The sequence below is a fragment of the Podarcis erhardii genome (assembly GCF_964252035.2).
Source record: "Podarcis erhardii genome assembly, chromosome: 4".
NCBI lineage: Eukaryota > Metazoa > Chordata > Lepidosauria > Squamata > Lacertidae > Podarcis > Podarcis erhardii.
Genome location: NC_138508.1, coordinates 25,155,084 through 25,178,908, shown reverse-complemented (window position 1 = coordinate 25,178,908; position 23,825 = coordinate 25,155,084). Strand labels below are relative to the sequence as shown.

The following is a 23,825-nucleotide window of genomic DNA, read 5'->3' as shown; positions in this document are numbered from 1 at the left end:
TGGTGCTGCCTAGCCACAATGGCCTGAGCTTTTCCGGTAGAAACTCAGCTCAACAGGCTATCAACCCCCCAACCTTAAGTTTCTCCCCCCACTTTTTTCGATGACCCTAAATATTTAGGGAATTTTAAAAGGAGTCTGTTCCTTCAGAGTTCAGAAAGCCTCACCACTTAGTCCCACTAGCACTGAGACAATGAAACTTAAGCACAGAAAGCTTAGCAAAATAACTCTAGTGGAGGCGATAGCTGCCACTGTCAAGGCCAGTTTGCATCTGTTTTGTATGCAGAAAGTCCCAGGCTTAATCCCTAGCATCTGCAGGTAGGTCTGGGCGAAAGTCCTGCCTGATAGCCTGGGGAGCTGCTGCCAGCCAGCGCAGACATCACTGAGATAGATGGGCCAATTGTCTGACTCTGTAGCATAGCTGCTTCCCATGTTCCTCCATCACCAACTGAGGCAGAGATTCATTCCACCCAGATTTAGCTTTCTTGCTTTACTTAAAGCAAGTGGGTCCAGAGGCCAGAGCCAGCTTGAAAAGAGGAAGGGAATGGAAAGGTGGCAAACAAAAGTGCTGCTACTGAAGGAGCCAGAATTTATGTTGTAGTAGCAGCAGCAGCAGCAGCAGCAGCAGCAGCAGCAGCAGCAGCATCTTCTACACGTTCTCCCTCAGCAAATAAGCCTCATTGCCCAATCCCAGACCCTCACCCATTAACCAAGCTAGGGGCAGCAGAGGAAAGACCTTCCAGAGACGAGAGCTTCATCACAGTGCAAACTACTTTCCCCTTAATAAGCATGAATGGAACATCACATTTACCTCCAGTGTATTGCCACCCCCCACCACGATAAGTTCAGGCTGACGCTTGAAGAATTAATAGTCCTGTTTTAGAGAAAGGGTATTGGCACGTAACATACGAATGGTTGACTACTTCCCATCAGTGTGTTTGTAGAATTGAATGTCTCCTTACAGCGAAATTTCGCTGACGTGCCATTTGTCGAACCTTCCTCCTTGAAAGGCTAAAACTTTTCACCAGATGACAAAGCAAGGTGTGTTGAACAAGGAGTTAATTGTAGGGCCTCCCAAGTTTTGAGATTGGACCACACCAGCCAATCAGGCACTTGTCTACCCCCTCAAATCTGCCAGGCGGCCACCTGCTGGGTATCACATTCAAATGGAGTTTAATGCTTCAGGAGGCGTAGACTTGCAATCATTCATCAGGTTCAAGGGCAGGTGGAATGGCATGATTCACATGCTATATATTCCTCATAATATATAGGTTCTTCCTCCATAGGGCTACAGTTGTTTTAGCGCATCTTCCTAATGAAATACTCCTAGCCTTTTTGTATTCCCTCTGAAATGAAAGTCAGTTTCTTTGGACTACCAATATTGCAGAACTTCTGAAATGTTTCAGGTTTGCTACAGGCACAGTGAACGTGAAAAAAGGGTCGAATTGACATTTGTGAAGGTTATTTGCATTGTGCACTTACTTAAAAAGTTAGTTTACATTTGCTGTGGTAGTTTACAGTGATAAGTATTTTTTTCCCTATTGCCTGCTGCTTTCCACCCCAGTGATTATATTTCATTGTACTCTTCAGAATGTGTCCCCACATGCAGAAAACTGAAATATGGTAACGTAAATGCAAGTTACAGCTTAAGCATCTGATAGAATATAGTCAAATGTTGATGCCAATGCTCTCAACATCTCTTCTGATGGCCCTTAAAGCAGTACTTAATTTAGGTCAGGTAACCTGAGGTCACTACTTTCTTTTTTTGTTTTGTTTGCTTTTAATTTTAAGGCTACCTCTTAGCTAATGATACTCAGGGAGAGACTCCGCTAATACCTCCAGAAATAATGGAGTATTCCATTAAGCATTCAACTGAGGTTGACATCAATACAACGCTTCAAATTCTTGGATCTCCAGGAGAAAAGGCCTCTTCCATTCCAGGGTACAACAGAACCGATTCTGTTATTAGGTAACTTATTTAGTATTTTAATGCCAAATATTGAAAACAAATCAGAGGTAGATAGGGCTAACACTCTAGATTATTTAATCCACGTGAGCATTGTGAATGTCACTCATGGTGAAAAAGTGTTAAATAGGCTTCGTGGCAAGTTGCCGTAGTGACCTAGAGTTGATGGTCGAGGAGGAAGTAAATCTGTAAAGGTTTCTCTGCTTTGAGGAGAGGTTAGTGCTGCATTGCAATTTAAAATCAGTTTTCACTGCAAGAGCAGCTATGACTAGACAAAAGCACCAAGTCTGGAGGGGGCTAAGTGTTTGAACAGACAAGTAAGTAGTTTATAATGGGAAGTGAAGTGAGTTGTGGGCATGTGTAGAAATGCCACCTGCAGGTTATCCACTGAAGTGTATATTTATATATCATAACAAGGCAGAAACAATTAATAAAAATTCTATCTTTAGCAGGGGCCCAAGCGTACACTGTCTTAAGTCAGTATGAGGTTTTCAAAATGCATTCTAGTCATTGAAAGGGGTAGATTTTTTTCAACTGCAAGCTATTGGCTGTTAGGGCTGCAGTTCACAGAACCAGTTGTGTGCTTCCAAAACGGATTTTAGATGTGGAGTTCAATTGACTTTTAAGGGGAATACTTGAAGGGTTTCCTCTCTTTTACAAGAGCAGTGCCAGTTTCCAAAATCTCATCTTGAGGAAGTGATAGTGTATTCTACTGAATTTACAGCATCCCCGGTTTCAGTTCAAATTAATGTTAAACTTGTGGTCTTTTTGACAGCTAATGTTCTTCAAGAAACGATATAAAATGTTTTGATTGCTGCGCATGTGACCCTTAAGTTGACAATATTTATACATGCTGGGGGGAAATATTGTGCCGTGAGATGGAATGTGATTTGCAGTATTGTGATGTTGCAGTGGCTGAGTATTTTCTTAGAAGCACTGCAAGTCTTGGAATCACGGCACTGGTCAATAAATGTAAGGGAAGATGGGTATAGAAGTGGCAACAGAAATAATATTTACCATGTTCCAGTATTTTGGAAGACAAAATTGAGAATAAATGGATAATGGCTTTCCAGAGCCCTACAAGCATCCTTAAGAACCACTTCACATAATACATGGTAAACACATTTGGGTTTGCAGTTACTTCCAAGGTGTTTGTTCATTACATATCCATGAGCACAGTTTCCCCTTTAAATAATACAGTTGCCACTGTAGAGACACCTTGTGGACAAAAATAGAGTTCTAAAGAGTCGTCTTATACTCATCTAGACCAATAGCCCAGCCCTGTCTTCTGCCTGGCAGAAGAAGCTTTCTAAGATCACGAATCTGTCCCAGTTTTGCTACACAAGAACCTGTATTCTGGGTGCTGGGAGCTAAACTTGGGACATTATGCAGTCAAATATATGCTGTACCATTGAGCAATGACTATTATTATTATTAGTCTAATTCACCGGCTTGCATACTTTACCATTGAAGTAATTACAAAATTACTGCCCTTTGTGGCTTTGGACCAATTTGAGACATTAAAATTGGCACGTCTTTCAACAGACGCTTCAAGAACTTTAGAGTGTGTTCCCAGCACTATCTGGGTCTTGGGGAAATAATTCTTCTCTAGTAACCTGAGTCCCAGGCAAATGTAGATGACTCTTCAGCACATACTAGTCTGCAAGGCAGGCAGCATAGCTGTCATTTAGAGCATGAAGGAGCTAAGAGAATCCTTTGAGAACATACTCTTCCAAACAGGAACAATTACACCCAGCCCTTAAGAAATCCCAGTACTGATCATGTCACTCAGTCTACCCCACCCCTTATTTTGAAAATTTCAAGCCTGTGTGTGTGTTTGTGGTGAGGAAATAGATAAACAGGAGAACTCTGAGGGAGAATCATGGTGTCTTTAATTTTCCTCAGGTTACTGTCTTCTATTCTAAGAGTGTCAGAAGTGGAATCTCGAGCAATAAGAGCAGATTTAACGCACCTCCTGAGCCCGCAAATGGGAAAAGACATTGTATGGTTCCTTAAGCGGTGGGCAAAAACCTATCTCCTAGTAGATGAAAAACTGTACGACCAGGTAAAACTATTTTAATCTAAAAGCATTCCCCCCTTCTCCATTTAAATGTACCAGGTGAATCAGGTGATGAATTTGCTAGGGAAGGCCTAAGCTTCTACCTTGCATTATTAGTCTTGCTCACTACTTATTCTAAATAGAGTAAATACAGCAGCATGACTTGGGGATGAGGTGCTAGAACTCTGAGCTGATCCAATTAGACCAGACCACCAGCAGGCAAAGGATTGAATTCTATCTAAAAACAAAAACCTGCCTGCAAGTAGAAAGCTAGTACAGTCGTACCTTGGTTGTTGAACAGAATCCGTTCTGGAAATCCGTTCAACTTCCAAAAACGTTCAACAACCAAGGCATGGCTTACGATTGGCTGCAGGAGCTTCCTGCACTCAGTTAGAAGCCGCGCCAAATGTTTGGCTTCCAAAGAACATTTGTAAACTGGAACACTCACTTCTGGGTTTACAGCGTTCGGGAGCCAAAACGTTTGAGTCGCAAGGCATTTGAGATCCAAAATACGACTGTATAGCAGTGAGTATTATAGAATCTGTCTGGTGTGCTAACATTTTACTCACAGGGAGTCCGTATATGGGGGAAAATTCCTAAAATGGCATACCTCACCTTTGGCCTGAAATGCTTCAGTTTCCTTTACCACCTCATTCTGTTGCATATGCAGGTTAGGGCTCAAATCAGACCATAGACCTTTGTTTCTAATGTGAAAACATATGCATGCAGCACTGCCAGGGATCCTGTGCCTCCAGTTATAATTACAGCATCCTTAAATTGTGGTTAGCCCATACTTACGGAGAAATCCAGTGTTTTGTTTTATATTTTTGAAAACCACCGAGAGGTTTTCTTACAGTCAAGGGATGTATAAAATTTGTTAAATAAATTATTAGACAATACAGAAAATGAAAGTGTTTGGAACATGATCCGTGACATGTGAACATGGCAGCATTAGGGAATGAACTTGAGAATTTTCTTATCAAAGTACTGTATAACTTACACAACTCAAAAGATCTGCCTTCTCCCAGGGAAGGGGATCCCTGGCTCTCGAGATGTTGTTGGACTCTTATCAGGTCCAGCTAGCATGGCCAGTGGTTATGGGAATAATATTTGGGCAAAATATGGAGGAGCAAAGGCTACCCAACCCTTCCTTAGCCTATTCAAAATTGTCAGCATAGTTTCATGGGAGAGTAATTCTGTGCTGCTCATCAAGGTACAGTATGGATTACCTTTCTCCTCCTTTTTTCTAGATAAGTCTGCCATTCAATACAGCATTTGGTGCTGACACAGAGGGCGCTCAATGGATTGTGGGTTACCTCTTAGAAAAAGTAATCAGCAACCTTGCCGTGTGGAGTTCTGAGCAGGACCTTGCAAATGACACCGTGCAGTTGCTAGTAACGTTGGTAGAAAGGAGAGAGAGGTAAGCCTAAATGTTACAAGCTGAAAGAAAAAGATTTGCCTTTCCCCAGCATTCTTGGTTGAGATTCTGTTGTTAGCTAGTTGCATGAATGCAGCTGATGTTTCTCGTTTATATAAATAGCAGCTGCAAGGTGCCTGAGAAAGGTTAGGTTCAATGTACATCAGGAGGGAAAGTTTACAAAACCCAAAAAAATCCCACTCTCTTGCAAATTGCTATTTGTAAAGCCTCTCTTCTGGCTTGGCCCCGTCAAAGCTGATGGTAATAAGGATAACCAGTGTTTGCTAGGAATATTCAGCCACTCATTTAATTACACTGTTCATTCTGAGAACAAAATCCAAGGTGAGTTCAGAGCAAACAGGTTCAGGGCTTTCAGGGTGCACTGTTACCAAGTGATGAGCATGCAAGTATATATAAAGCAGCCCAAAGGAGTTGTAACAGCCAGACAGCAGTTGAAGACATTCTTGTTTCAACAAGCTTTCCCAGCTAGATGAAAAAGTCTGTGCCCTAGATGTTCATTTTTTATGTTCCGCTACATCTTGTAACAATTATTTTAGTTGTTTTTAAGGCCTTGTGGAAGGCAGTTCACAAATTAATAGATAATAAATAGCATCATAAAATGCAACTCGATATCGTTATAAAGCCCAAAGAAACAGGATAGACATCACCTTGTGCTTAAGGCTGCAGTCCTGTACAGAGTGGACGTAAGTAAGATTACACTGTAAGATGTAATTAGAAAGATGCCAGGCAAATAGGCCTAGTGAGAGAGTTCCACGGCTTGTTTCATCAGCATTTTTTTAGACCTCAATTTGGGAGCACAAGAGGAACAAGAATGACCTCAGAAATAGATGTGCCCCCTGCAAAAAAAAATCTCACCGCCGGCTCTGCATTCACTTTTGCACATCTACTGCTGGAAATAGTTGTCATTTTTCGAAAGAATCCCCAGTGCATCGATCAGTCTTCATTTACTTGGTGCCCTCCAGATGTTATGAGCATCAGCTGGCTGGGCCTAATGGGAGCTATAGTCCTAAACATCTGGATGGCACCAGTATGGTGAAGGCTGATTTAGATTTCAGTGGTACCTCGGGTTACAGACGCTTCAGGTTACAGACTCCACTAATCCAGAAATAGTGCCTCGGGTTAAGAACTTTGCTTCAGCATGAGAACAGAAACCATGCGGCGGCGGCGGTGTAGCAGCAGCAGAAGGCCCCATTAGCTAAAGTGGTACCTCAGGTTAAGAACAGTTTCAGGTTAAGAATGGACCTCCAGAACGAATTAAGTTCTTAACAATACCACTGTATTGTTGTTTTTTAATCCTTACCATAATTTTAGGGGTTGTTTTTTAAGGAAATAAAGCTATTGTATGTGTGTATTTTATCTTTCTGTAACAACCTAATCCGTGCGGAAAATACCTCTCTGGTTACTCCCCTAATCTAGGAAGGCTGGGGCATGTGGAGGAGGCCGCCACTGAAACCTGCTTAAAAATTACAAAAGTGGCATGGATGAAAATGGGTCCTCCATATGCCTTGCTCATTTAGGGCTTTTGAATCTTTATTTGTGTCACTGCTGTGCGCTTTTGAGCTACATTGTCTAAATCTCCTTTTGCTCTTAGGGCAAATTTAGTGATTCAGTGTGAGAACTGGTGGAACTTAGCAAAGCAGTTTGCCCGGCGGAACCCACCTCTTCACTTTTTGTCTAGCTCTGTGCAACGAACGTTAATGAAAGCCTTAGTTCTCGGAGGTTTCGCTCACATGGACACAGATACCAAACAGCAGTACTGGACAGAGGTAAGAGTTGGGAGTCCCAACACCACCTGGAAGACCACAGGCTTCCCATCTCCTTTTGCATGTGACAGAATTCAAGCAAGCCATTAAATGCCAGCTTATTTTAACATTAGTCTTAGTGTATCATGTAGTTGACGTTAGAACTGCAGAAATAATTACTGGAGTCTCTTAGCCACATAGAACCAAGTGTTAGTTTTTTGTCCCAGTGACATCATATAATACTATCAGAAGTAAGTTGTGAAGGACAAACGTTTGTGTGATAGTGTAGGTGAAAGTATCAGATTGTAAACTTGTGGGCAGGAAGGAACTGCCTTTTTTTTATTGATCTTCCATAAGCTGCTCGGGAAGCCTTTTCTACTGCAGAGCAGTAATAAGTACAAAACCACCAGCAAAAATAAGTAGGAGCAGCAAGAGCACTAGCTCCTAAAGGTATAATGGTCTTCGCAGATTTGCAGAACGGCACTAAAAAGGGAAATACAGTTGTAGCTTGGTTGTCGAATGGGGACACATTTCTAAAGAGTACAATGAAATGGTTCCCAAACACCGCAAACCCAGAAGTGAGTGTTCTGGTTTGCGAATGTTTTTTGGAAGTCGAATGTCCGATGCGGTGTCTGTGGCTTCCAATTGAGTGCAGGAAGCTCCTTCCACCAATTGGAAGTCGCACCTTGGTTTTTGAACCGTTCCGGGAGTCGAATGCACTCCTGGAACAGATTGCGTTCAACAACCAAAGTAGCACTGTAAGCCTGACAAAGGGCATTCCTTAGCTATAGTCAAAAGACCCCTAATTCTCCTGGAGGCCAGGCCGGCTTCCAAATAAGTTGGAGAGTAAACAGGGTTTCAGCGGCTATTCTTCAGATTGTCTCCTATGGAATAGCATGGCTCTGTAAGGACACAAGAAAAGCCCTGCTGGAACAGGTTAGTGGCCCATCTGTTCCAGCATCCTGTTCTTACAGTGGCCAACCAAAGGCCTATAGGAAACACAGCAGCAGGATCTGAGCACAACAGCCCTCGATTCCCATCCATTGGCATTCAGAGACGTACAGTGGTGCCCTGCAAGACGAACGCCTCGGAAGACGAAAAACTCGCTAGACGAAGGAGTTTTTCGTTTTCTTAGCCGCTTCGCAAGACGCACCTCCCTATGGGCTTGCTTCACAAAACGAAGCTTGCCCCGCAAGCTCCGGGGATAGCGGGGAAGCGCAGTGCGTCTTCCCCGCTGTCCCCGGACCTCTTTTGAAGCAAGGGGCGGCGGGGAGAAGATCGCTTCTCCCCGTTGCCAGCCCCGCAATCTCCGGGGACAGAGACGAAGGAGTTTTTCGTTTTCTTAGCCGCTTCGCAAGACGCATCTCCCTATGGGCTTGCTTCGCAAAATGAAGCTTGCCCCGCAAGCTCCAGGGATAGCGGGGAAGCGCAGCGCGTCTTCCCTGCTGTCCCCGGACCTCTTTTGAAGCAAGGGGCGGAGGGGAGAAGATCGCTTCTCCCCGTTGCCGCCCCTTGCTTTAAACAGGTCCGGGGACAGGGGAAGGCGTGCGGCGCTTCCCCTCTGTCCCCGGACGGTCTCCATAGGAACGCATTGATTGATTTTCAATGCATTCCTATGGGAACCTGTGCTTCGCAAGTCGAAAAACTCGCAAGAAGAAAAAACTTGCGGAACGAATTAATTTCGTCTTGCGAGGCACCACTGTACTGCCTCTCTAATGTTAGAGCTGCTCTCGCTAAGTGTTAAAAGTCAGAAATTTCACACCCCCAGCTGAGGTGGTTGTTACTGCTTTAACATGGAAATGCAACGCATTCTGTTTTGCTTCTTCCTCCGTAGGTCCTTCAACCACTTCAGCAGCGGTTCTTGAATGTGATAAACCAAGAAAACTTCCAACAGATTTGTCAAGAGGAGGAGGTGAAACAGGAAATCACTGCCACCTTAGAGGCACTTTGCGGCATCGCTGAGGCTACGCAGATAGACAATGTAGCAATTCTCTTTAATTTTCTAATGGACTTCCTCACCAATTGCATTGGACTCATGGAGGTGTACAAGAATACACCAGAGACTGTTAACCTCATTATAGAAGTTTTTGTTGAAGTTGCACATAAACAAATATGCTATCTTGGAGAGGTAAATAACGGCACAAATACACAATTTGGGTGTGGGTGCGGGGTGCAAGTTTCTGAAGACTGGAGCACTTGGTCAGCCCTTTTAATTCCCCTTAGTACTTAAGGTTTATGTTTCAGGCTATTCCAGACCCTACCTGCCCACTACCTTTCAAACTTAAGAACTTCCTTGTATTCTTTTTCCAGTAAATCTATTCCTGGACAGCTGTCCATACAGCAGCAGAAAATTTCCATAGGGAAGCACAGACAAGCTGTTGAGATGGAGTTCACAAACAGATTGGATGTTAGCAGATGGGCTGACTAGAGACTGGAAATTTCTGGCTTACTAGCAGAAGTATTTGCCCATTTTTAGGTGTTTTTCTATGCTGTTCCATTGCCCATTTGGAATGGTTTTGGCTTGAACTCATGAGCATTTGTCCTCTACAGAGCAACAGAACAGCCCTATCTCTTACACTGCTGGTCTGTGTGCACATGCACACATAAACATACAACATCTGTCATGCATCTGGGTTTCATGCATCTGATGAAGTAGTCTCTAGCCCATGAAGGAGTGTGGCACAATTAATTTGTTATGCCTTCAAGGTACCTGTGTTAGGTTTGTGGTTTTTGCTGCAACTAACTTAATAGATTTACTGCTCTGGAATTGGTTCAGTCAATCAAAAATCCTGCAGGATGGGCTGTTTTGGACCAGCACTAACATAGTTTAACATTACAAGAAAAAGACGAGCCTTCCTCCCAGGCTCACATGCTTCCCTCTCCTTCGTGGTGTTGTTGTCATCTGTCTGCCTCAAGAAACAATGGAGTGTGCTTCCATGGGTGAAGAGTGGCCACCGCAAATACCATACTTCTGCATCCATTTGTGACTTACTGCAGTTTGCCATATTGTCCAGCCTCAAACAAAATGTGGTTAACCTTTACTATGATTGGTGGATACAAGCTCGCTTTAAGCCATAGTTTATGAAGCTGGCTTTCACCTTTAGGGATTCACACAACACACTATAAACTGCAGATAATCTAAAATGGTTGAAGATTCTGATGTTGCAGCTACACTTGAGAAGAAGAGAGGAGGTTGAAAGAGCATAAACTGCACTCCTCATAATGCTAAATCCTTACATGAGTAGAAAAGGAGGCATTTGGTTCTTGACAACACATACAGTATTTTTGAATACTTTATTAATTAACCCCCCTAGGAACTTGAAAATGGCTCTTGAAGAATGAGAAATTGTTTGTGGAATTCTCTCCCTGGGGAAACACACCTCGTGGCATCACTCAGTTTTTAGGCACCAGGCTTAAGTTGTTTTCTTTTATCTAGGCTTTTGGTGGTCAAGTTTTGGGGTTATATTGGGGTGTGATTTCAAACCTTTCCTGTGGTGCTCATCTTCGAATGGGATTGGCTAGGATTTCACTTCCTTATTGTATTGTTGGTTGCGCACTTGCAGGAAATTTGGTTTTTTTTCTATAAAGTGACAAATGCAATAAATAATAAAAAAGACGGTATCCTAGAGACTGTTAGAACAACGTAAGTAGTAAGGGAAATTGTTTCTTAAGCTTGCGCTGTCCTTACTGAAACAAACATTCATTTCCCACTAAGCCTCCTCTTCTTTTCTTTGTAGTCTAAAGCCATGAATTTATACGAAGCTTGTCTGACCCTACTTCAAGTGTATTCCAAAAATAATTTAGGTAGGCAGCGGATAGATGTTACAGCAGAAGAGGACCAATACCAGGATCTTCTTCTCATCATGGAACTCCTTACCAATTTACTTTCAAAAGAATTTATAGATTTCAGTGATACAGGTAAGAGAGAATTCAGAGTGGGGGTGGGAAGCATTGGGCTTCTTCACACCTAAAAGGCACTTTACCTCTTGGCATTTGAGTAGCTAAAGCAGACATAGGCAAACTCGGCCCTCCAGATGTTTTGAGACTACAATTTCCATTACCCTGACCAACTGGTCCTGTTAGCTAGGAATGATGGGAGTTGTAGTCCCAAAACATCTGGAGGGCCGAGTTTGCCTATGGCCCTTAGATGTTGTTGAACTCTCAACATAAATGGCAGATCCCGGAGGCCAGTGTGTTCCCCATTCCTTCAATATGAAACATGCTTTGATACGAACAAACTGAGATAATCCCCCCTCCCCCCAGATCTCAGTGTCCCTCTAAATGTTGGACATGTGGCAACCAAGTTAACAGGGTATTTTCTCCAGTGATACCTCAGTTATGGAACTTCCTGCTTCCCCCCCTTCATTTTTAAGCTGCCCTCCTGCTTTTTTAAAAAAAACATTGCTTCCTCCTATTGTATTTTTAAAGTTTCATGCTTTAATATTGTGTAATTTTGGAAGTCAGCTGGGAATTCTGATAAACTGGAAGGCAGGGCATGAATCTCTTAAATGGAAGTGTTAAGTGTAAGTAGTGGTGTTAAATTCTCGAGAATAATCTTTTGGAGAAAACTCTCAAGAATATTCCTGAGAATTTTCTCAATTAATGAGAATATTAGAGCATTTTCATTTAAAACAGGAGAATATTCATTTTAATGCATTGGAAATTATATAATTTTAATGCATTGGAAATTATATAATTAGTTAATGCACATGTTTATTCATGGGTAAACTTCTTCAGATAGCAACCAAAAACTGTACAGATACTTTTATTCAATGGGGAAATGCAGTGAATTCACATTCTTTGGTTTTTGCACCAAACTTGAAATTGAAAATTCAACGTGAAAGACTCCCACTAATCACCTTTGGACCATACATGTGTAAATCCTGGTTTATATCTGTGTAAGGTTTGAAAGTCTTTCCGAGATTATAATTAAAGGTTACAGTGGTGCCTCGCAAGACGAAAAGAATCCGTTCCGCCAGTCTCTTCATCTAGCGGTTTTTTCGTCTTGCGAAGCAAGCCCATTGACGACTTAGCGGATTAGCGCTATTAGCGGCTTTTAGCGGCTTTTAGCGGCTTATCGGCTTATCGGCTTATCGGATAAGCAGATAAGCGACTTAGGAAAAGGGGAAAAAAAGGGGAAAACACCCACAGGAACTCGCAAGACATTTTCGTCTTGCGAAGCAAGCCCATAGGAAATTCGTTTTGCGAAGCACCTCCAAAACGGAAAACTCTTTCGTCTAGCGGGTTTTCCGTCTTGCGAGGCATTCGTCTTGTGGGGCACCACTGTATATGAGATTCTACATTGAGCTTTCCTAGAAATAGATTTTAACTTCATGATGCTGAACTTTACAGAAAACTGTTGTGGCTAATTTATGTAATGCCTAGATTTTGTACTTTCTGTACTTTGAACCAAAGAGATTTGTTCTACCACAAGGTAGATTTATAGCCAAATTATTAGGAGGCATTTGCTCTGAAATATATTCAAAGCATCTATTTCTAGACAACTTTAAATTGAAGAGTAAATACAATTTTTTTTTAAACTCACAAACTTAAGTCTGTGATGCAGTTGGATTGCTCAATACCCCCTAGCTGGAATTGATGGCAGTTCTCTATTTTAGAGTTGCCTTCCTTCCTTTCCTAGTTGGGTTTCAGATTCCTTTTGTCCATTGTGGAGTCCAAAGAAGAATCTGACCCACCATCTGTAACTTTACACAATTTATTCTTTGCATCATTGCGTATAGTGAGTCTTTAAAAATACATCTGTACCAAGTCGTGGACACAGAACATGCAGAACTGGTATGTGTGCAACATTCTGCTTCTTAGTGCCTCTGAAAAGAAAATTAAGACCAGCTACAGTGGCCAGAGTCAAGTTCAAGATGGACTTAATAGAATGCCTGTTCTGAACTCCAGTTGCTTCTGCATAATAATTTTTAAGCAGAGTGTGTGCTCATTATATATCAGACTTGTCAGGAAGGGAATGTGTATTTGTCTTAATGGGGCATATTTCAGATGTGCTGTTGTATCCCCCTCTCCTTTTAGATGAAGTATTTAGGGGACATGAGCCTGGGCAGGCAACAAGTAGATCTGTGTCAGCGGCCGACGTTGTCTTATATGGGGTGAATCTAATTCTGCCTTTAATGTCCCAAGACTTGCTAAAAGTAAGTACCATTGAATGCAACATTGCAGAGAGGGTGGTGGCTTACAAGGCAACTGAAACTCTTAGCCCGCAAGTCTAGATACACCAAGCCATTAAATACAACAGTGCATTTTCCACTGCTGCCTGCTCTTGTGTTCCTGGGTGGGAATGCCAACCCATTCCTGGAAACTTTCTCCTTTTTCTGAGCTTTGAACAGCATATGTACATGTGTGTGTTAGCCTGAGGCTTGCAGAACTATCAAATTTTTCTAGGCAGCCTGGAACTGGCACAGCAATCAGGCTTTGATCTGGACCAATGCCAATGGGGCAGGCTCAATTTTCAGCTGCCTCAGCCTCTTACCACCCCGTCAGAACACCCCATTTGGGGCTACTACAGACTGAAGCTGCTGGGAAGCCCACCACTGGTAGTTCTGTCCACCCAGAGTTTCAGTGGACTGGCTTGGTGAAGCCAGTTGTAATTTTTCAGAAATGCCTTTAAATTAAAATGGGGGGGGGGACTGTGTACACCACCTTGAATTCATTGGAGGAAATGTTGGATATACAGTGGTGCCTCGCAAGACGAAATTAATCTGTTCTGTGATGCTCTTCGTATAGCGGTTTTTTCGTCTTGCGAAGCAAGACAATTGACAGCTTAGCGGATTAGCACTATTAGCGGTTTAGCGGCTTTTAGCGATCAACTGTTAAGCGGCTTATCAGCGGATCAGCTCATAAGCGGCTTAGCGGCTTAGGAAAAGGGGGGGGAAAGGGGAAAAAACCTGCAGGAACTCGGAAAACATTTTCGTCTTGCCAAGCAAGCCCATAGGGAAATTCGTTTTGCGAAGCGCCTCCAAAACGGAAAACCCTTTCGTCTAGCGGGTTTTCTGTCTTGCGAGGCGTTCGTCTTGCGGGGCACCACTGTACAGACATACCTTGGTTCTCGAACAAAATGCGTTCCAGGAGTCTGTTCGACTCCCGGAACCGTTTGAAAACCAAAGCACAGTTTCTGATTGGCTGCAGAGTGTCCTGCAGCCAATCGGAATCCGCGCAAGATGTTCGGCTTCTGAAAATCATTTGAAAACTGGAGCACTCATTTCCAGGTGGGTTTTGATAATTCGGGAACCGATTTGTTTGGGAGCCAAGGCACCAAGGCATTTGGCTTCCAAGGTACCACTGTAAATGCAAATGAATATTTTTACATCAAATGGATTTCTACCTGCCATAATTCGGCAATTTTTATTCTTAAACCGTAGCTTTTAAAATTATTTTTCTTCACGTAACCTGTGTGTTTTGAATTAACAATTTGGAACTAGCCTGCAGGATCTGGACTATGTATAAACTGAAGACATCTATGTTGTATTCTGTGGTATTTTGCTTTTGACTAATCTGGTGTTTATAATCTGGTGCTAGAATAGAAGTGTGTATTTTAGGTGCTAGAATAGAAGTTTGTAATTAACCAAGATTTTTCTATTCCTTCCTATAGTTTCCGTCGCTGTGTAATCAGTACTACAAACTAATTACTTTTATTTGTGAAATATTCCCTGAGAAAATTCCACAGCTTCCAGAAGACTTGTTTAAAAGCCTTATGTATTCCCTAGAATTAGGGATGACGTCGTATCCTTTTTGGTGAACTTTGTGTGCCTCCCTTTGCCTTTAGCCAGTGTGTCTCTCTACTGACCCCCTTACATGTACATGTTTGAGCGCTAAACTCTCTCTTCCCTTTCTTTAATTGCATTTGAGTTGAACCATGAGAAAAAATGATTAAGAAACCTTTTCTGGAAACATTTTGTAGGGTTGAACCAATATATAATCCTTCTTAGAGTGGACCTATGGAAATCAAGTTGACTTAAGTTAGTTGTGATAACTTGTCCCATTGATTTCAGTTGGTCCACTGTAAGTCTGGACTTGTGCCTGTAGGAGAATAGTGACAATTTTTAAACAAATTTCTCTATGATGGTCTTGTGTTCTTTAAAGCTAGTTGGCAAGTTACAAGATCTAATTGCTAATATTTTCCTGATGCCACGTTCCTGTTTTCAGTAGCAAATGTTTTTTGATTCCTTGACATTGATTAATCAGAATGAGTTCGGACGTTTGCCAGCTCTGCTTGGAAGCTTTGACCCCATTAGCAGAACAGTGTGCAAAAGCACAGGAGACCGATTCATCCCTCTTTTTAGCAACAAGGCACTTTCTTAAGGTGAGAGGGGTGTTCCGTATCTTAACTGTCTTGTGAGTTGCAGGCGTGGACCTATTCATTTTATTTCCCTAGAAAGCAAAGTCAGTATCCATGTTCTGAATCAGAAGTGAACTGAAACTTGAATCCAAAGAGACATGAGTGGAAGGAGAAAGTGTGTTAGTGCCGTTCCTCAAACTATTGCCCGACTGGCACATGTCTCAAAGGTTGTACTCCAGTAGAAGAAATGGCAAATAAGGAGAATACAAGGTGTGGGGTATAAACTCTAGTGAGCCATGCCAAGTTCTTAAAATGAGCTTCTGCAAAAGTTTTAAGGTGCAAAAACTGGATTGGGAGTTGCCTTGCACAACACTTCTGCTAAAGCATTGTTTCTCAAAGTTGGGTCTCCAGCTGCCATTGGACTGCAGCTCCCATCATCCCTGACCACTGGTCCTGCTAGCTAGGATACACACTATGTAATATTCCTTCTTCTGATATTTAATGTAGAATAATGTTTGCAACCAAACGAAAAAGCGGTCATATCTATTCAAGGAGCCAAATTTATTGTAAAACTCTCTGGGATAGTTATATTAAGGGCAAAATAAAAATAAAGGAGTAGTTACTCTGGCTCAATGAATATGCATTGAATCATTCACAGGAGCTGATTTCAACAACTCCCTCTCTCCACCTCACAGATCTGTGTGCAATTTTAAAGTTTATTTATTGCGGCTGTCTTGAATAGCTATGACGTCTCGTGGCTTCTATAGTACAGGTTCTGATTTTCAGCTGTCAACATGTATACAAAACTGATTTCAAGGTTATTAAGTCACTTCATTTTATTACAATTTAGATGGTTTTTGATATGCTGGTACTGCAAAAGCACAATACAGAAATGACAGCTGCAGCGGGTGAAGCGTTTTACACGTTAGTATGTTTGCATCAGGTATGAGTTTCTGCGTTTTTATTATTCTCTTGACTTCCAATGATCACAGCTGTGATGGTTCTCAAAATGTCAAGCAGCTTACGTCAGAGTCGAGAATAAACTGCCTCTAGGAAGTTAACAACAAGTAACTTTGGATCCTGCATTTATTCTCACCACTAATATTCAGCACCTATTTCCATGCAGAATAATTCTAATAATGGATTGGAATCTTAAGAGGCCTGTGCATGCCTGAAGGAGTAAGAGGTGTCTGGGAGAGTGGAGCTCCCTCTTGCACACCTTACCCTCAGCCTTAATTTCACCTGGTGGACTGAGACAAGACCCTCTTCCTAAGCCTACACACACACACACACACACACACACACCCTGCAATAATTAAATATTGACCTACCTCGAATTGCTGTTATTAATACTACTAGGGTCTATGTGAAATCTTTGCATTTACACGATATAAGTGCTGATACTTCATCAATTACAATGTCCCCCCCCCCCCGTTTTTCAAATATTATTTGTACTTTTCTAGTTTATACATTTCACTAATTTTACAATCATTTTAACATTTCAAAACTTGACTTCCTTCTCCCCTCTTTCTGCGGTTCCTTAAATTATTTTTTAGTATCCTCTGCATATCCAAATTAACTTAATTTGCTCATTTATTCATCTTCTTTAAATTAAATTCTTATAAAACTGCGTGTTATTACAATAATCCTGCCAATGTTCTTATCTGTTTACAATTTATCTCTAACTATTCAAGAAACCATTTCCATTATTTTATTAAAAGTTTGTTATCTTGATTTCTTATTCTTCTGGTAAGTTCTGCCATTTCTGTGCATTCCATAACTTTTTGTATCCATTCTTCCTTTGCTGGGACTTTTGCTTCTTTCCATTTTGGGGCGAGTAACATTCTAGCTGCTGTAGTAGCATACATGAATAAGTTTCTGTACATTGTAGGTAGTTCTGTCCCTATAATTCCCAAAATAAAAGATTATGGAGTTTTTTTTACAAAGGTTATTTTAAACATCCTTTAAAGAAGGTTATTTTTATCATATGTGGTGGTCTCGTAAGGTTAATGCTTACTGGGAAATGATATATAATGAAAAGAAAAGGACATCAATTACAGTGTTCTATCGTATAACAAAGACTCTCTTCTTCACAGGCAGAATATTCTGAATTAGTTGAAACATTATTAACAAGTCAACAAGATCCTATAATTTACCAGCGATTAGCAGATGCCTTCAACAAGCTTACTGCAAGCAGCACTCCACCAACTTTGGACCGTAAGCAGAAGATGGCCTTCCTCAAAAGTTTAGAAGACTTTATGTCAAATGTCGGTGGTCTCCTCTGTGTAAAATAAACACCAGAACTGTATGCCTAACCTTGACCCTTTCTGCAAAATGCACTGAAAAATGCTGAAAGCTGACTTAATTTTAACGCCTGTTTCTGGGTTTTTTGCAGCCATCCAAGATTTTAGAGAGCCTGGAAGTTTTTATATAGTGCAGTGGAATAGGAGGTGTCAACTCTAAAATCAGCTTCTGCTAATGTCTGTTAGCCACAGTCTGTCATACCTTTTTATGTTGTACAGAATAAACAGAAAAACTGAAATCTTCAAGAGAGAGAGAGAGAGAAAGAGGGAGAGAAAAGAATTCCACAAGTGTATACAGATGTGGGCACAGTCAAAATAACCAGTGCCTTGTCCCAAATGGCCTCAAATAGTGACGATTCAGATTCCTAATTTTGTTGCTGTTACTATAAACCCTTTTAGTGTGTGATTTAGACACATACAGAACTGTAAAACAATTTTAAGCTTTATTTTTTCCCCCTCTGAAAACTGTGTGTGTAATTAAGAGAAGAAGAAGAAGAAGAAGAAGAAGAGGAGGAGGAGGAGAAAACACCAAATGATATTTTTTAACGTGGATTTAGGGGTTTTTTGGGGGGGGATTCTTGTTTTTTGGAGGGGTTTTGTTTTTGTTTTTTTACATCAACCTGGCGTTGCATGTTTGTGTAATACAAGTTTCTGCATTATATGCTGCTGCCCTAAAGTTCAGAAAGAAGAAAGGTGTATATTTTTGTTTCCCCTGAAATGAACTTTAGGAACTGTAGCCATCTCATTGCCTTAATTTAAAAGAAATAATAATAATAATAAAAATAAAAATAGCTGATGTAAGTTAGGTGAGAAATCCAAGGCAAGTTTGGGTCTTCAGAACTGTTTTAGAATGTTGGCATTAAGCTGCCATTGTACCTGTTTGCAGCCCTCCTCCTGTGTTTGAGAGTATTATGTCCGTGTGAGTGTAAAGAGAGAAGTTCATGTGTAATTTTACTTTCGATATCTATTGATTCATGCCCAGGTTGTACACAACTGCAGTGTATTTTTAGACTGAACTAGACTGAATTTGTTGAAGCAATAATGTTTCAAATGGTGTAAATTATTAATTTCTACAAACTATTTTTTATGTTGGGGCATTAGATCCAATGGCTAGACTCCGCGAGTGTCAGACTTGTCTAGCCATAAGCCGTGAACGTTTGATCTTCAAGATTCAGAATGCCGAACTGTGGTCTGATGTCTTGCCACCACTGTCAGATTCCGCGGTGCTTGTCTTCTGCTGCTCTGATCCCACTCATTTAATGTGTTGGCACTTTAAAAAAAAATAATATGTAAGATTATCTTTATGGTTTCATCCTGCACCCACCAAATAGGAGGTTGCCATGGGAACGAAGTGGCAGGAACTCAAGAATATGGAAGCAGGGAATTTTTGAATAGTTGCAAGCCAAACTAAACCAATGCTAATGCATATGCTGCTGGTTAAAACGAACTGTTTTGATGAAGGAAGGGGGTAATTTGTCTCCAAGGCCTTGTGCTTCATCCTCTGCAAGATTCCCCCACCCCCATTGGATATTTCCAAGTAGTAATTTTTTTACATTTTATATGGGGATGTATAAAACATTCACCTCTGTATAAGCATCATGTTTTCAATTCTTTGCCACCCTTGAGCTGTTCATCTCAAAATTTAATCACACTACCTGATGCGTGAGTGTATACACGCACACACACGTTGTGGGATTTTGTAAGGGTCCAAAACATAACTTCTTTAATTCCTTCTTGGTAAGCCATGAACCCAGAAATCAAGAGAGGGATTTCTCACTGTTTCTGCAAAACCTTTTCATAGAATGAAGACAGGCAGGAGCAAGTTGTTTCCTTGAATAAGATAAGTTCTGAAATACTTACTGAGTAGGGCTCAATTGAGATACCACCACCAAACCATGGCTTTGCCTTCAAGAACACACCCTGGGCTCATGCATTCCCCCCATGTTCCAATGTGCCGTATTTTGCAGTGATGGCTGAATGGTGCAAATGTTGGTTTCTACTAGCCATAATTTTTATCTAAACTAAAAACCACTTGTTTGAGGACCATGGTTTGGCTGTGACATCTGAACTGAGCCCAAGTCTCTTCCTTCTTGGTTAATATTGTTTCACCTGTTTTTCTAATCTAATGTTAGTGTTGTTTTGTAGAATGAGGAAATTTCTTTGGTGCCTGTTTGTTTGAAAATTTAGTTCCTGTGGCTCCACCAAAGCCATTCTCACTCTAATTATGACAGATTCTGAGTGTGTCCTTTTAAATGATTTGATAATTCGGGGGGTTCTGAAACAACAGCTTTCAAAACATGACCGGTTGTGTTGAAGGCCGTTAACGGTTAGTAATAGGCAAATGTGTAGCCTAGGTTTCACAGATGGCAACTACATAGCAAATTGGGGTGTAACTCAATTGCATTTTTCAGTTATTGTGTATAACTGCTCTAGTTTATATAACTAGTGATTAAAATTGGTGCCATGTGAACCTCTAATTTCTGGAAATAGAGATAAGAGTGTTATCTCTAGAAGCTTTGAGAATAAGCGGGTCTGCAAGATTCCTTTTAAAGTGTAAAAAACTTGCAAGGCAATAGTGAAACTTGCCCAAGAATTCTACCTTTCCGGCTGGCTTGGGGAAACATCTACCAAACACTGCTGCTTTGCACCTCCATTGTTTTCCAGGGCATGTGCTACAGGCTTCTGTACATGCCAGTGCAAAATGAATGGAACTTGTGAACAACAATGCTTGGCAGACTGGTTCTAAAATTAAGAGTTGTCATGGATTATTTGTAATCTTAAACTTTTCTTCCTCATTTTAAATGTATGTTATATTAAAGGGACACTGTCCAGTACATTTTTACCTGAAATTTTTGTAACTGTTAGTAATATCTAAGAAGGCTGTCTATCTTTTCTGTTTTTTGTATTTTTAAAAAGTATAAATGACATTCAATCTTGTCTTTCCCCATCCGACATGTTTCCAGATGTCACAATATGTATCTCCAGCTTCTGAATGTTAGCATTTTACCAATTTCAGAGATTTATAGTAGCTCTGGAAACCTGACTTGGTGCCTATGCACCTTCACCACACTGGAGAGCTCTTTTATTACTTGACTATGTCCATGTCTTTAAAAGAAAGCAATCTTTAATGAGATAATATGTACTTCTATTAGTGGGGGCACAAACAAAGCTCATGGAAGTCAATAAAAAATAATAATGCATTTCAGTTGGCTGTTAATTTAAGCCATGCGACCTTTTTTAAAAGAAATTGGTTCATTAACATAAGAGCACTTTGTTTTGGCACACAGTGAGAAATTACAGAAAATGCTTTAAAAATTTGATTTATGCAAGAATCTGTTATGCAAGTCACAGTTGTATAATTCTAACATATAAAAATATTGAATGTGGTGTTTGGACGCTTCCATGGGATGTCTGTTCTCATGATAAGCACGCCAATCCTGCTTCCCCCAAGGTTAAAGTCAGCCTTTCCAAAACATACATTACTCTTGGCGATAGCTTTTTAAAATTCCAGCCTGCTAATTGCTAGATTGTTCAAAGCATATGAATCTGACTGACAAAGTTCAATACATCAAGAGTAAACTAGAGGATTGAGCATGGGGAAGTTAACTTTGAACTCATCATGGGAGTCAATAGAAGTGTTAGCATATTTATAGCCAAAAGAACCGAACAGGAATTCTAATTTGTTCTTTCGTCTGGTTCTTGAAGAGTTTTTTGTACATAAAACAAACATATTCAAATTGTGGATAGATATTTAATGATCTCAACTTACAACAGAGCTAAAAATCTGAAAACAATTGTAACTAAGTTCATAAGTTTTAAAGGCATACCTCCTAGCAAAATGTATTATCACAAATTATTGTTGAAATTAAATATAGGGGTGGGGGGCGGGGCGGTAAGTGAGTTTACATTTCAGTGGAAAAGAATCCTAAATTCTAATAGCAGTTCTGTCCTCCATGACCTTTAGCGAAGTGAAAGTTATTCTTCCCGTATTCACAAATACTGGGTATAATGCTTGTCAAGCAATTAAACAATTGTATATTATTGTGAAGTGCTTAGAATCTAGCTCCATGTGCTAACTATAACATCTACTATTTGACAGTTAATTGACTACAATGTAAACTGAAAGAAAGCCCTGTGATCACCAAAACATACAAAGAAAGCAGTGTTTCCCACTAATAGTCCACATTTGTATAATAATTCTAAAATTGGGTGTAGTAGGTATGGTAGGTTTTTCCAGTCTTGTAATAGGGCAGAATCAAGGATGATACTTAATTTGGAAATAGGTTGGGTTATGTGAACTACTACTACGCCAGAAATTGGCTGTGTGTGCAAAAGCGCCTCACAAGCAAAATAATAACCATCTGAAATCATTGGTAACTCAGAGAAACTTGCTTTTCCTGACTGAGCTGACTGGAAGGGTATGCATTTTGTTGAGTTGGCCAGCTGATGTTTGTGGAGTCATCTCTGTAACTTGAGATTCTTCACTATTTTGAGAAGTCCTCTAAGTAGAACAAGTTCTTTTTGGACTTCCATGCTATGCAAAAATTGGCAAATATGCAAAATCTTTTCTTTTTCTTTATGATGCAGAACACAATTTAATGCCATAATGCTAAAGTTCCTGTAAGATGTAGGTCATGAAGGTTGCAATCCTACACACCCTAGGAGCGAGCTCCTTTGAATTCAATGGGACTTATTTCTGAGTAGATATGTGGAATGATGCACTGTAAATTTTGTACATTTAAACATAATTCACCATAAGACTGAAGTAGAACATGAAACCTTTTCAGTTCTCAGCCTGGTCTCAATTAAACAAAAAATGGAATGACAGTGCTGAAATTGCATAAGAGTTCCTGAATCCCACTGCATATCAGAGTAAATTGAATATCCCATGATAAAGAGGAAGCTGACGTTAAAAAGCCATAGGTTATAGTCACCTAAGAAGCCAGAATACTGGTGGCAAAGGGTTCCTTATGAAACTTTATTTTTGTGGTGTTCATGTTCTTGCTTTTTCCACTACAATCTCCCTTTGCTCTGAATTCTGAAATACTGTTTTCCAGTTGTTTCTACTCAAGATAAGTTTATAGTAGCACATTTTCAACACAGTTTGGGAGTTATTCAGCTCTGTGTGCCACCAAAATCTGAGTAGAATCTGGGCCATTTGCTCTTGGTAATGCAGTGAAATGAGCATTCAGTATTGGGAAGAGGCAACCAGGGTGCAATTAACATTGCAAAATCACGATTGCCTTCCCAACACCTCAGATGCTGTTTTGTTTTCTCGTCTCTTACGACACCAATTTTAGGAGCTGGAAAAACATGTTAATCTTGGGCAACTAACAGTTTGTCTTCAAATTATTGAGGCTTGCCGTTGACTGAATAATGCTAGCCTGTTTCAGAAATAATTGTTTCTTTTCACAGGTGAGCATCATCAACTTGGAAACCCTTAAATTCACCCATCACTGCCCTTTCTCTTGCTCACACTCTATTTTTCAGCTTCATGCTATGATTGTATATCTCATTAATGAAGAACTATTGCTGTAGGATTTTTACCAACTTGCCTTGTTCAGCAAATGAATTCTCTCTAGAACAGCATTTGAGTGGAAGGGAAAGGAGAAACATTCTTTTAATCCTGGCTGGATACTGAAACATCAGACCTTTCGTTTAATTGACAGTGGGTTGTGTTTTTTTTAAGAAAAACACCCATAAATGTAGCACCACAATCTTGGTGCTTCGATGTGCATCGTTCAGTACAGTATTTGGGTTTGGTATTCTTTGCTGGGTGACTAGTAAAATGTTTTATTGCAGAAGTCTTGGAAGTATAGATTGCAACTTTTTCTTTATTACACCTAATAATGCTTGCTTCTACATGAATGTTTGACTATCTGAGCTTCTGTCTTCAACTCTAAAAATCATTGTATTGCCTTTTACCAAAAAGTGGGATTATATAACAAGCTTACGTGTCTTCTATCTGTTCTGAAGCAGGAGGTGGTTGCTGCAAGCAAGACTACAGTACAAATATTT

The 23,825-nt window shown here is 40.6% G+C and overlaps 1 protein-coding gene across 1 annotated transcript in view; it reads left to right on the top strand.

The window, feature by feature from the left end:
* XPO4 (exportin 4) overlaps positions 1 to 18,612 on the top strand; it is a 56,841-nt gene extending 38,229 nt beyond the window's left edge. Inside the window, exons 13-23 of the mRNA XM_081860141.1 lie at positions 1,789 to 1,966; positions 3,869 to 4,028; positions 5,273 to 5,442; positions 7,052 to 7,226; positions 9,037 to 9,330; positions 10,940 to 11,120; positions 13,242 to 13,360; positions 14,818 to 14,948; positions 15,411 to 15,528; positions 16,355 to 16,447; positions 17,601 to 18,612. Of these exons, the coding sequence (XP_081716267.1) occupies positions 1,789 to 1,966; positions 3,869 to 4,028; positions 5,273 to 5,442; positions 7,052 to 7,226; positions 9,037 to 9,330; positions 10,940 to 11,120; positions 13,242 to 13,360; positions 14,818 to 14,948; positions 15,411 to 15,528; positions 16,355 to 16,447; positions 17,601 to 17,798 (1,817 nt within the window). The 3' untranslated portion in view covers positions 17,799 to 18,612. The remainder of the gene's footprint in view (positions 1 to 1,788; positions 1,967 to 3,868; positions 4,029 to 5,272; positions 5,443 to 7,051; positions 7,227 to 9,036; positions 9,331 to 10,939; positions 11,121 to 13,241; positions 13,361 to 14,817; positions 14,949 to 15,410; positions 15,529 to 16,354; positions 16,448 to 17,600) is intronic.
* Positions 18,613 to 23,825: the final 5,213 nt, after the last annotated feature.